Here is a 13,517-nt window from a genome sequence, read left to right as displayed (position 1 = left end):
TTTTCTATATACAAAAAACACTATTTTAAATACTAATGTAGGTGCAGATCATAGATTAAAAGTACATTAAAAGTAAAGAGGACAATACCAGTTACAATTTCCTTAGAAGTTCATTAATTTGCAGGTACAGTAATGTTTAACTTATATATAGGCTCAACTGTTTTAAAGGTGTTTTTCTCCCAGGTGTGTACCAGAACAGGTGGTTGCAAGCAGCCAGCTGCACCGTCTCTGAGCTCACATAGATTAATTAATTACTCTGCTTGTTACTGCATCAAGTACATCACATCATTAATGAGGGAAACATTCCTGTTTCATCATTCTCATCCACTGCTGACACTCAGCAGGGGGATGTGAGGATGTTTTGCCACTATAAATTCTGGCATAACCTTTTGCAAAGTGATATTTACTCTCCGTCAAATCTCAGTCGCTCCATTGCTTCCTCCATCCCACCCTTCCCCTTTCTCTCTCCCTTTGCCTCTTTCTCTCTCACCCCAGTGACTCCACCCTGCAGCAGATAAAAAGCTGAGTCCTCAAGGTGTGCATGTGTTATGAGCTCACTTGCTAGAGTTCTCTTTACGTGGCTGTCTGCTATTCTGTCTGAGAGTCTGATTTTTTTCCAGTAAAGTTATTTACAAAGGTAAGGAATTATTGAAATTTTGTATCTTATCTTTTAAATACTTTTTTTCTTTTTGTTTGTTTTTTTGTTTATAGCGTGTTTTTTTAATAACACTAGAAATGACATTCATTTTAAGGTATCCACTTCTGTCTGTGATTTTTTTTAAAGCATGCTTTTATTAAGGAATAAAATTATACTACAGATATATTTTTTTAAAGTTCCAGAAATATTCATCTTCCATTATGTTGTTGTCTAACTCATGTGTTGTGTTTTATGACACATTGCTAAGATGTAATTAATATTTTTGACACACCATCATGCTGCTGAGAAGCGGGCGGAGCATCCCTTAAGTTAGATGGATGGGCGTTCCTCTAAATCCTTCATGCACAGCATCACTCTGAGCTTCTCAGTAAACCCAGCGCTGGACGCAAATATCCATTCAAATGCTTTGCGTGCATGCCTGTGTGCAGAAAGGCTGAAGCCAAACTTGCAGATGCATGTGATGGCGGTAAGAGCAGCAGTTTGGTGAGAAGAGACTGTAGAGCAAACACTGCCTTTGGTCCACAGCAGCTCTGTCTCTGCGGTCCGATTTGCTTTGTGATGCTTTCTTTCTCTGACATCTCTCCATAGTTTCGTTTGGCTCATTGTCAGTAAAAGGATTGAGATTTGGCTATTTCTTATTAGGATCAAACCACCTGATCAGACATGTAGGAGGAGAGTGCAAACTGAGGAAAGGTTGAGTCTCAGCAATGATAAATTTATATTCTCACTTAAAGTCTGTGATTATGACTATGTACAATAGCTGGTAGGTTACTTCCCTTGAACAGTACACTAAGGAGACAACATTTTTTTTTAAAGCTGTATGACTTTTAATTAAAACAACACACCAATACAAAAATGCAACTGTTTACTTACATATGGTCCTCAGGGGCACAATTACAGGCTTTCTACTGTTGTTTTACAGTGTCACTATTTTCTTATAGTAAAAAAAATACAGTTCTATAGTATCCATAAACAGCTTATTACTGTGTACCTGTGAGTAATAAGCTCACATTTATATTGCTAAAGTATGGAACAGCATAACTTTTATCAGAATACTCATTGCTTGCATGACCCAGTTAGCAAAGGCTGTTGTATTAAACAATTTCAGCAACTAATCTAAAGATGGCGTCTCAGTGATAGTGGCTCATTGGTAACTAAACTTTAACACTATTCTTGGTCACACATTCAGTGGAAACCACATCATATACAGTTTCAACATAAAATAACAACAACAACAGCAGTAAACACGTTTAAATTAATAATCTGACACTAACCATTTACATTGGTTTGTGCATACGTTTTGTTTTTGCACATGATGTTCAGGGGAACATAGTTTATTAACCCTATCGCTATAAAAGTAGCACAATCACTAATGCCGGGTGATTTTTACCCGATATAATATGACCAATAAAAAGTTGTTATCAAAATATATCAAAATATGACAACACATGACAAATTAGAGTGGTCTTCTTTTACTTTCAACTGTGCCATGTCTAACAAAATGAAAAAAATTCCTAAAACAAAAACATTGTAGTATAGAATCGGTGTGGGGCCTGTGACTTTACTGTGCAACAGATTCAGTCGGCCGTGTGCACAAAACAAAGGTTTTTTAAACAGTGAATGTGTGCAGGCACAGCATAGCTGTACCCCACAACACCAAACTTCAGGAATGCATTGGACAAAGAGACAAAAGAATGCTGTGAAAACCCAGAATGATGGTTGAGCAAAGCAGAGGGAAAGAAGTAAACAGTTTGGTCATTTAGCTGCACAGCTGTGGCAGTGTGTGTGTAGCTGTGTTGCTGTGGTTTGTGCATAGGGTTTGTTTGAATGAGGACTTTTGCAGCTTGACTCTAGGAGGTGTTAATTTTACAAGGTGTGCTTTGTGATAAAAGCTGCATTTAGGGAGCCGAGGAGCTGCAAATGTCTTTGCCTTTCGCCCAGAAACCACAACCAACACCAGGGCAGTTACCAAGATTGAGTGCAAGGGTACTGCTGGCATCAAGTATGAATCTGCAGCTGGTTTGCGGTGAAGAGAGGAAGGCAGTGTGGTTTGTCAAGCAATTTCAGTGGGGATTAAACTGTTTTTGTCAGACAGCCTGTATCATAAAGGCTAAGTGAATATTGTGTGCACTAAACTTTCCCCGCTGTGGTTTCCTGAAACATGCCGTCTTGTCCTCTGACCTCCACCACAGTCTAGGAGGTGACTGAGTGGTCTCAGGTCGCTGAGCCTGTATGTTTCCAAAGGGAGGAAAAAGGTCAGTAGGAGCAAACAGACAGGGGAAGACATCGAGGAAAGAAACGCGACTGATGCTGAAGAACAGACATGTCTCTGTGCAGACACAGAGAGAAAGGGAGACAGTGAGAAAAGTCTGTCAGACAGTGTAGACAGACAGATGTCAGAGACAGATGTGTCTGAAGGCGTGAGGGTGGGAGACAGTGCTAATATTTCCATCTCAGTGTAAAGCAAAGGAAGACTGAACGTGTGTCTGTGTAAGAATGTGCCACACCGCTTAGTTGTGTATACTTGGCTGCCTCATCCATCAGCCGCAATCGCTGTGTGTACATAACAGAGTAGTCGATCAGCTCTGACTTGTTGTGGTCATCTGTGTAATTCTTTCCAATTGTTTTGTATTGAAACTGATGATGCAGACTTCTATATTAATTATATTTAAGAGCACTATTTGTCCTCACATCGCTTCCTAACTGCTTCTCTATTACTGACAAAAACTGATCATCTTACATTATTAATTATTATTATTACTTTTTTATTATTTGATTTTTCTCATCAATCAGTCAATACGTCTGAAGGTAAACTCCAGATGTAAGGTCATTTAGACCCACTGCAGTTTAGTGGCATCCTGCCTTTTTCTTTACATATTTGTCTACAGGGATTTGTGCAGCTGTTGTAACTTTAATGAGATTCCAGTGATTGCCACTTGTATGACCTGCACTAGCCCACACCTCAATGTGCGCCAGGTGTGGGTTGACTAAGCAAAACCTACATGTTACACTCATATGATGACCACGAGTCCTTTCTTTTTTTGTCCCACCCCTGATGAATTCACTGTGTTTCGCTTGTGTAAAATGTCAAGAAGATGGACATCTGGAAGTATTTAAGGAAGAGGATTCACACTCAACAGACAGATACTAATTCAAATACCTACATGACAGATGGGCGTACAAGGTAGACTACTTCTGCCTGCTTATTTTTAGAAGTGCCTGAGCAGCAGCTCATGCTGAGAGCCCAGTGGTGTGTGACGAGCCACATATGAGCTTGGCAGCAGATGCTGAACAAACAGGGTTGTTAAAGCAGACATTTGTAACTCCTTGTCTCCAAAGGCTGACGTCTCATTTTACGTAACGCTCAATGAAGATTAATTATCCAACTATAGGAGCCAGGTTGATAGAATATAATCCTCATTCTGTAACACCTGAGAAATCCTGAGAGAAATTTCAACAAATGTGTTTGGATAAGCTTTTGTTATAGTTAATGACACAGCTTTAGAGAAATAAATCTCTTTTAACGCTGTCCTGAGCTAACTGTTTGTGGTGTTTTACTAAATAACTCAATGACAAACTGTGTGAAAGATTTTGATTATTGCTGATTCGCTGCTATCTTCAGTGCACCCTACTCTCACTCTCACTGTGACACCACAGATAGAGTCCATCCTCCCATGATCCTGGAGTGGAAGAGGATGGATGGATGGATGGATGGATGGATGGATGGATGGATGGATGGGTGGATGGATGGATGTTTTACTATTTTGAAAATAGGGTTATCAAATCAGAGATGGATCTGATCAAGAAAAGAAGAGATCAAACAGTAGAATATTGTGAATCACTTTAGCCACACCCTAAAACACACCCTGATTTATCATCTACTTTTTTATAAATGGAAACATAATTCACAAAATTAACATCATGCTGTATTAATTAAGACTTCAAACCAGTAATTGAGACCATTAAGTTATCTGGAAAGTAGTTACTTTGGACATATATTAAGTGAGCATTACAGTTATTCTCTCATAAGCTTATATGCAGTCTCACTTTTTATGGTCAAAGAAGTCACCCCCTGCTGGCCATGAGAAAGAATGCAAGATGAAAGCACTTGTGCGTGGCTTTCATTACCTAGATTCAGAGACTGTTTCCATCTCATAAAATATACAAGATGAAGTTTGTGTCTAGCTCCATAACCAGCTTACATTTTAAAATTTGGTTTGTGGTGAAGTTGTGACATTCATGACTTTGCGTGCCCATGCAAAGGCAGCGGCTAAATATCAACATGTTTTTGCTCAATGCAGAGGGGCTTTGGAGATAAATGCATGGTTGACTATAGTGTTGGTGTCTTTTACCGAGTGTTCCCACCAACACTAATTGTTTTAAGACTGCAACTCAAACCTTTCTGTGTCAAAGTACACTCTCCCAAAGCCGCTTGAATGACCATAAACTTCTGCATATGCAGTGTAGAAAATACAATTGCAAAGGAAAATACCAATTCCAATTTATAATATTAATATTATTATAGAAAGTCTAATTTTTCTTAACAGACTTTGAAACAAATATCTGTGAGAGGAGTGTGAACCAAATGACACACGGGTGGCATCTGCCTGGCATGGAAATGAAAAGCATAGTTGTTGTTCCTGCTGCAAATGATTGCCTGTCATCACTGAGGTAGTTGCATTGTTTTACACCAGTACTAGAATTAAACTGTAAATCCTACAGGTGTGAGAAACGGCACAACACGTTACTCACGCCATCATGTCTTCTCACATCTGTGCCACAGTTATACGTGACTCCATGTCTGCCATCAGTGTGGACACAGAAGAATGATATTAGCACTTAGTCTGTATAACAGAATCATTTAGAGGCACTTTGTTATAAACCCAGGCGTCTCTCTTTCTGTTTTCTCTAATAACAAGTTGACACTTGGAAATTGCTGCCTAATGTTTATGTCAAAGTCTGAAAGTGGCCTTGGTGTACGAATAAGTCTGTAGGGAGGCAACACCTATGTAGAATAATGTGCTGGAGAAAAGCACGGGAGGTAAAGACAGGCGGAATTTCCATCTCTCTGCAGGCACCATAACAACTCTTTAGTGTTGCTATGTGACACTGAACAGACCTTTGTTGTGTGGTGTCTCTGATCTGCAAGTTTTTTCAGAATATTTCCACCACTTTAAAAACATCTATACACACACACACACACACACACACACACACACACACACACATACCAACTCTGAGCTGGGACGTACCTGAAGGGCAGTAAAACTGCCACATTTGTTTTCTTTGCTTGTTTCATACATATATTGTGTTTGGTCAAAATCATTACGCAGTATTAAATATCCATCACTGATATCACCACTGCAAAAACGCATCTGAATATTTTAATCTAAGAAATATTTTAGGATCAGTTAATGTCTTTTTTCTAACCCACTCACCCAGCCCTTTTAGTCACACCTTTCAGTCATTACATTTATAATTGTGTGTAACGTCTTCAGGCTTCATGCCACCGATAAGAATAATGGAAACACTGAACAGCTTCCAATTCGCATGGGGGGGAAAAAAGAAAGAGTCCCAGTTCTTGTTGAGAGACGTCAGTGGCATCCCTGTGGACTCTTTGCCACGTCTGGCCTCTGTCACCGCAGAAACTTGGTGGACTCTGTTCAAAGACAAGCTCTCACTGGGGGAGACAGTGGCATTGCCATGTCAAAATCACCAGACAGCTGAGAAAAGGTCAGAATGCAGGAAAGATCCAAAGTGCCGGTGATGAAGAGGACATAAAGGATGTGGTTTAGGATGTGAAGCTAGAGATGAGTTGGCTGTAATAAAATTTGGACCAGGACTGTGTTTGAAGCTGTGCATGGAGTAGGGAAGAGGACTCAGTCTGAGATGAAAAAGATACTTTTAAGAAAGACTAAATCAGTAATAAGTAATAAGTATATACTCAGAGGAGCAGCACCAAGGAAAGTTGCTTTTACTTGCTTTGTTTTTAGTTATCTGTTTAAAGCAGTTTAAGGTTGAAAAAATGGATATACTGAAGCACATTAAAAGGTAGTAAAAGCTGCACAGTTGGGCTTCAACTTTATTTGCTGACAGATGTACTTATTGGATCTGAATGTAAAATGAACAGATCCTACCTCAGCACACTCAGTCTGAGAGGACAAAACCCGATATAATGGCAACACATGTAATAGACACACCGGTCTAGTGTTTGGATTCCTATTACATGCTTTGCTATTACACCAGGTTGGAGGCCACACCTTGTTTTATGTGGATCTTGTAGTCTACTTATGCCAAACACAGGTGGCAGAATCTTTCTCTCTGCCATTTTTGCACGATTATTGAGAATTTTCAGCCAGTGAGTGCCAACTCACTGCATACCAGTGAGTTAGCTTATAGGTGGCAGAAATACTTCACCCACTTTTAAAAACAAGATAAAAAATAAATGTTCGCTCAAGTGTTACTTCCTCTTAACAATCTTCTAGTTCATTCAGGCTGTATAAATCTCCATCATCATCACAATAATAATAATAGTAATAATAATAATGTTATAGTATTGCACATGTCACCTCTGCAAATATCCAAGGTACTGCTGTGTTACTGCTTAATTATGATCGTTTCCAGGACATGAACTCTGAGAAAAACTGAGATTTTTTGCTGCAGAAATCCAGACAACTTGTATCAATACTTTTTTTAAAAAAATATGTGGTTTTTATGTAAAAATTGTAAATTTGAGTGTCAAATTGAAACTGGAAAAAGCACAAGTGAAGGGGTATCGAAGAAAAATATTTAGAAAATCATATTAAGCATTTTTTCAGCATTTTTATGAATCAAAGGACATATATCATCTTAAAATTTTCCATTTGATTGTTATATTTAATTTGTGCTTTTTTCTTCATAAAACGTGTTTGCTAATGTAAAAGATTTCTTCTAGGAGGGTAAAAATGAGAGATTTGAAGATCAATTGTAATATTAGGACATTGAAGGCATTTATCATTTTTTGTTTAATGAAAAAAAATGTTTCTAGAGGGTCATAATAATGATTGTGCTTTTCTAGAATATCCTAAGTAAAATTGTCAAACCTAATCACTTTTTTAATGTTAGGCTTGGCTGCTAACTGCTGAGCTGCAAAAGGAATAAAATAACCTAGCTTTTTGCCAAGCTCATTTCCTTAATCTATTGTCTTTCTACTTATCGAGATCATCCTGAAAACAAATTAAAAACTCAAACTTTTTGTACACCAGTAACAATGTTATATCTAAGGTACTGAGACTCACATCAGGGGCAAGTCTATTGTCCCTTCGTATATCCAGCAGAGGGAGACAGAGTGTGGTTGTACACTGCCTCCACTTTGCAGATAGAGCTACCCACTTGAGCTTCATGATATTGCAAGAAATACTTATCTGCATACCATAAAAAAAATTTAAAAAAAACTTGTAAAAACATCTGGAGCTTCATCAAATCTTGTCTTCTCTATCCACCATACAGGCCTTGGCCATGCCTCCCCTCCTTGCCCCCCTCTTCCTGCTACAGCTTGTAGTTCTTACCTTTGTGAGTGGAGGAGCATACTACGGTCACAAGCAGCATCCTCAGCCATACCAACCGATGCAGCATATCCAACATATTGGCATGGGCAAAGGTGGCTTTCCTCAGCAGCAGTACCTAGGCAAAGACATGCCCTATATGCAGTATCCCCATTACAGCAAGGAGCTCCCACCAATGCCCATGCACAAGGGAAAGGAAAATGCTCATAAGGGGGGAAGCTACAATGGTGGCAAAGACAAAGGTAAGAAAACAGTTTTAAAGACCTATGCCACCAACTTTAGCAATACATACATGTGGATTTTGAACCTCTACTATCGAGCTAAAGAATTACCAGTAAACAGATGTCTCTTAAGTTTATAATATAAGTACTCAGTTACACGGTACTATGAAAAGGTCTTGAGTCACCCCTCATTTCTTTACATTTTGCTATGAAAATGGAAATAGATGCAGCAGTTTATTGAAGCATGTACAATCATGAATCGAAATACACTATATAAGGCAAAAACAGAGTTTGTACATTTATAAAGAGGGTGGAAGTCAGTATTTGGCCTCCTTTATTTTTCAACACAGCCTCAACTCTCTCAAAACAGATTTCTTGTAATTTCTCTACGTAATCTGCAGGAATAGTTCTCCAGGATTCTTGAAGGACATTTAAAGCTCTTCTGTATATGTTGGCTTCCTTTTGATCTGTTCTCTGTCAAGATGATATCAGACCTTTTTACCTTTTTGTCCTTCACTTTTCCAGTTTCCTCAAAACTTTAAGGGACACACTGCACACCACACCAAGTTTTCAGGCCATTGGCAATCAACTTGTTGCTGCAAAAATGCTATTTTATATCTGCCAACCTGTCATCATTGGCGTTTTTATATTAAACTAAAGAAATTGAAACAAAACTTTATAAACAATATGTCTCTGTGAATTTTTAGATTTATTATTTCTGTGTGAATAATGTACTAATTTCTCACAGGCCAGACAATTCCTAGTGGTGCTGAGGGAATTCCCCAAGGAGAGCCAGGCCCTGCTGGGCCACCTGGGCCACCTGGACCAGAGGGACCTTCAGGACCTCTTGGGCCTCCAGGGAATGGGTTGCCAGGACCTGCAGGACGGCCTGGACCTCCTGGTCCACCGGGAATTCCAGGAGTTGGGAAACCAGGTTTTCCTGGGCTTCCTGGAAAACCTGGAGGAACTGGTATTGTTGGCCCTCAAGGAGAAATGGGCCCTAGGGGTGAAGAAGGACCACCTGGACAGCCAGGGCCTCAAGGACCCCCAGGACCACCTGGACTTCCAGGCATAGGTAAACCAGGTGTTCAAGGTTTACCAGGTCAAATGGGGCCCAAAGGTGAGCCAGGTCACAAAGGTCTTCCAGGTTTACCAGGACTGCCGGGACCCAAAGGAGACAAAGGGATGGGGTTGCCAGGACCACCTGGACACAAAGGGCTTCCAGGGCTCCCTGGGCCTGCTGGTCCAAGAGGATTGCCTGGTTTTGGTAAACCTGGATTGAATGGCACACCAGGACCACAGGGACCACCAGGAGAAAAGGGACATCCAGGACATCAAGGGCCAGCTGGACCACCAGGTGAAAAAGGACAGCCTGGCCCAGCAGGTCTACCTGGTCAAGGGAAGCCAGGTCAAAATGGTCTACCAGGACAACCAGGCATGCCAGGTGTGAAAGGTCTTCCAGGACCACCAGGTTTGCCAGGAAAGCCAGGATTGCCAGGATTTGGTAAACCGGGACTCCCAGGACCAAAGGGTGATAAAGGTATGAGTGGGCCACCTGGATCACCTGGACCAAAGGGAGATAAGGGTTACAGCGGTCTACCTGGTACGCCTGGACCTTCTGGACCAAAAGGTCCTGAAGGTCATCCAGGCCCTACTGGACCCCCGGGGCCTATGGGTGCACCTGGTCCTAAAGGAGATTGTGGAGAAGAAGGATCTAAAGGTTTTGATGGAGCCCAGGGTGAGCCTGGTCCTCAAGGGTTACCTGGAAAGGATGGCCTGCCAGGAGACCAGGGAGAGCCAGGACCAAGAGGCCCACCAGGACCAATTGGTGCCAAAGGAGACATTGGACCTGAAGGTCTACCTGGTGTTCCTGGTTCTTCGGGACCTCCTGGTCCCAAAGGAGAAAGAGGTGAACCAGGTGAAGTGGGGCCCCAAGGCCCTAAAGGAATCCCAGGAATGGATGGTGCAGCAGGACCAATTGGGCCCCCTGGTCTTCAAGGACCAAAAGGAGATTATGGTCCTCCTGGTCCACCAGGCATTGCAGTTGAAGGAGGTCCAGGTCTACCTGGTCCCATAGGACCCCCAGGAAAAGAAGGCCCATCAGGACTCCCTGGGCAACGAGGTCTGCCTGGCCCTCCTGGACCACCAGGTCCACCTGGAATACCTAGTGTGTCACCTGAAATGGCAGGAGTGCTTTCTGAGATGGGCCCAAGACTAGACGGTGTTAAAGCTGGAAGTTATGGCAAGAAGGGCAAGTATGGAGGCAATGGGGCAGAAGTAATGGGTCCCAGTGGGCTGGAAATGCCAGCATTCACAGCTACAGCAATGACTCCATTTCCACCTGTCGGCACTCCAGTCATCTTTGACAAGCTTTTGTACAATGGTCGCCAAAACTACAACCCCCAGACAGGAATTTTCACTTGTGAAGTACCTGGTATTTATTACTTTGCCTACCACATTCATTGCAAAGGAACTAATGTTTGGGTTGCTTTAATGAGAAACAATGAGCCTGTAATGTATACATATGATGAATACAAAAAGGGTTTCCTAGACCAAGCATCAGGGAGTGCAGTATTACCTCTACAGCTAGGGGACACTGTGTATATTCAGCTGCCCTCAGATCAGGCTTCAGGACTTTATGCTGGACAGTACGTGCATTCCTCCTTCACTGGGTACTTGTTATATCCAATGTAAAACCACAAACTGCAGAGAGAGAGAGGCTTTGGTAAGAAGAACACAAGAGCATATTTTTGTATGACAGAAAACACAGATTACCTTACACTAAGCGTACTTTTAATGCAAAGTCAGCAAGCAAATAGTGTCGTCAACAGACAAGACAAAATAATATATTTTAAAGAAGATATTAAATCTGGCAAATTAAATCTGTACGAAGCCAAAGAGATGGTTTAATTGGGAGAGCAAAAATCTTTCTTTTACAGCACTGGATGGTATAAAAGAATGTAAAAAAAGAAGAAGAAAAAAACAGAATTTAGAAATGGCTACAAAGGTACTTTCATGCGCATATTTTAAGAGTGGAAGTTATTAGTATAAACATAGAAGGGAAGTATAAGTAAATGAGGGTAAAAAGAGATGGTATAATAATAGTAACACTGTTGCAGCTGTGTCAAATTTGGTCCCTGTATGTCTTTAAAATTGGCAGCTACCCCATGTGGCAACATATAATGTGAAAGTATAAAATAGTAAGATAGCATTCATTTCAACAGGAAATATATTTTTTTGCATGCATATATTTGTATAATCAATGACTTTTCTCTAGTGATAACAATAAGTATGAAAAAAAATCTCTTTCAAATGAGAGTTCAGATTGGAGCAATGAAGTTTGCATTACAGCAGTCTGCACATTGCCATGTTTTATTTTTGTTTGTTTATTTTTTAGATAAATATATTTCTATTTGTGTTGGTATCTACATTGGGTTGCAGAGGACTAAACCTGGGGGTAAAGATCATTTTAAGTCTAATGTTCTGTTAAGAACAAGACTTGAGTGAAGGAATTGTATGTATAAGGGACAACTGGTACTGGTTGGTGAGCTGAAACAGCAGTTAGTGTACTCTTCTTTAGAAAGACGCTACACAACACATAGATTGTCAAAATTAAGTCAATAACCTGAGTGTGTTGTTGGCTGATTATTGGTCTTGAGTGAGGTTTAAATTTTAAGAATGTATCATAAGTTTTATGTTTTATTTTTCTGAGGTAGGTTTGTGGTTATTGTGCTGTATTAGAATTGGAAATAGGACACAGTTTTGCTCTGATCTATTAAAACCACTCAGTATACTCTAATAAATATTGGTACATTATCATCCTAACATTTTACACTTAACAAAAATTCTTTATCACCAACTAAACAGTTGAATTATATGTCAGTGTTACGTGAAAACAAACACAAAGTTGCATGTTTACAGATGGTTTATAGTGCAAAACAATATTCCACAGCTAATCCCATTGATAGGTAACAAGTCTCCGAACTGCAAGTCGCCGAGTCCTCCTTTAAAGTCAAAACCAGTGTTACCCGTTAATATTTTTATTTACTGCTTTTACATAAAAATGAACTGATTATATTCTTTGACTGTTTTGCAGGCCATATTATTATTTTTTCCACAGAAGCATATCACAGTGCATTATAGTTGTTATGAGTATAATTACAAATAAGATGGCATAATATGTGGAAAACAGTTTATAGATGTTTAAAAGAGCGATGACCAAATTAAGTTTCCTGTATCTGCAGTGTGTTTCCTTTACATGTTTTTCTGTATTCATTAATGGACTTAAAGCAAGTGTTGAATGCTGCGGCAATTGATTAACAACAGTTATGTCATTAATTTATTGTTATTGTTGTTGTTGTTGTAATTTTTACTGCTGATGACTTGCATGCAATAAACAGCAAAAAAACAAAAAAAACAAACACGGGAAATGATAATGACTTTGGTGCCAATATTGTCATTGTAATCAAATTATGTGTATCAATGTTTCAAGTTTGTTGTTATTGTCTGTGATGTTTTTCTAAATAAAAATGGTTTGATTAAAAGAATTGCCACAGATATCATCTTGAGCTTCACTGAAACCCATTTGACTAAAGCTGTTATGGCACATTTAAAGAGCAAACAATAAGAAAGCACTGGAAGACTCCTTTATAAAAAAAAAAAATTGATAGGATTGTCACACATATCTCATTAAACTCCTGTTAAATAATGTTAAATCCAACAACTTGATAATATTCCATTATGCAAAGCAGGTGAATAGCAGTAAGCACTAGCCATAGTAGCAGTATTTATTCATTAACCTAAGACAACATATGTGGTGAAACATTTCTTAATTCTTTGTTTTCAGAAAGCAGTTTAAAAGGACAAATGAACAACAAGAGTGTCATATCCTTTGTCTATCCTGAAAATGTGTATTTTTTTTGGAAGAGATCAAAGTTTGAAGAGAAATATGAGTAAAAAAAAAAAAAATCACACTGCCATTTACTTACCACCTCCATGAGATCTAGTTTTATAGGCTTAACATATTTGACCCACTTGACCCTCATGGTTTAATAAACTTTACATCGTATCAATATAATTTACTAAATGTAGCCT

General features: G+C 39.6%; 1 protein-coding gene across 1 annotated transcript; it reads left to right on the top strand.

Moving 5' to 3' along the window:
• Window positions 1-501: 501 nt before the first annotated feature.
• Window positions 502-12,970, top strand: col8a1a (collagen, type VIII, alpha 1a). The gene is made up of 3 exons (XM_026143995.2): window positions 502-637; window positions 8,147-8,444; window positions 9,172-12,970. The coding sequence occupies exons 2-3, from the start codon at window positions 8,156-8,158 to the stop codon at window positions 11,115-11,117; spliced, it is 2,235 nt and encodes a 744-aa protein (XP_025999780.2). The 5' UTR covers window positions 502-637; window positions 8,147-8,155; the 3' UTR covers window positions 11,118-12,970.
• Window positions 12,971-13,517: the final 547 nt, after the last annotated feature.

This window comes from Astatotilapia calliptera, chromosome 16 (assembly GCF_964374335.1).
Source record: "Astatotilapia calliptera chromosome 16, fAstCal68.1, whole genome shotgun sequence".
NCBI lineage: Eukaryota > Metazoa > Chordata > Actinopteri > Cichliformes > Cichlidae > Astatotilapia > Astatotilapia calliptera.
The sequence above is the reverse complement of the archived record's forward strand: the minus strand, read 5'-3'. Positions and strand labels throughout refer to the sequence as shown.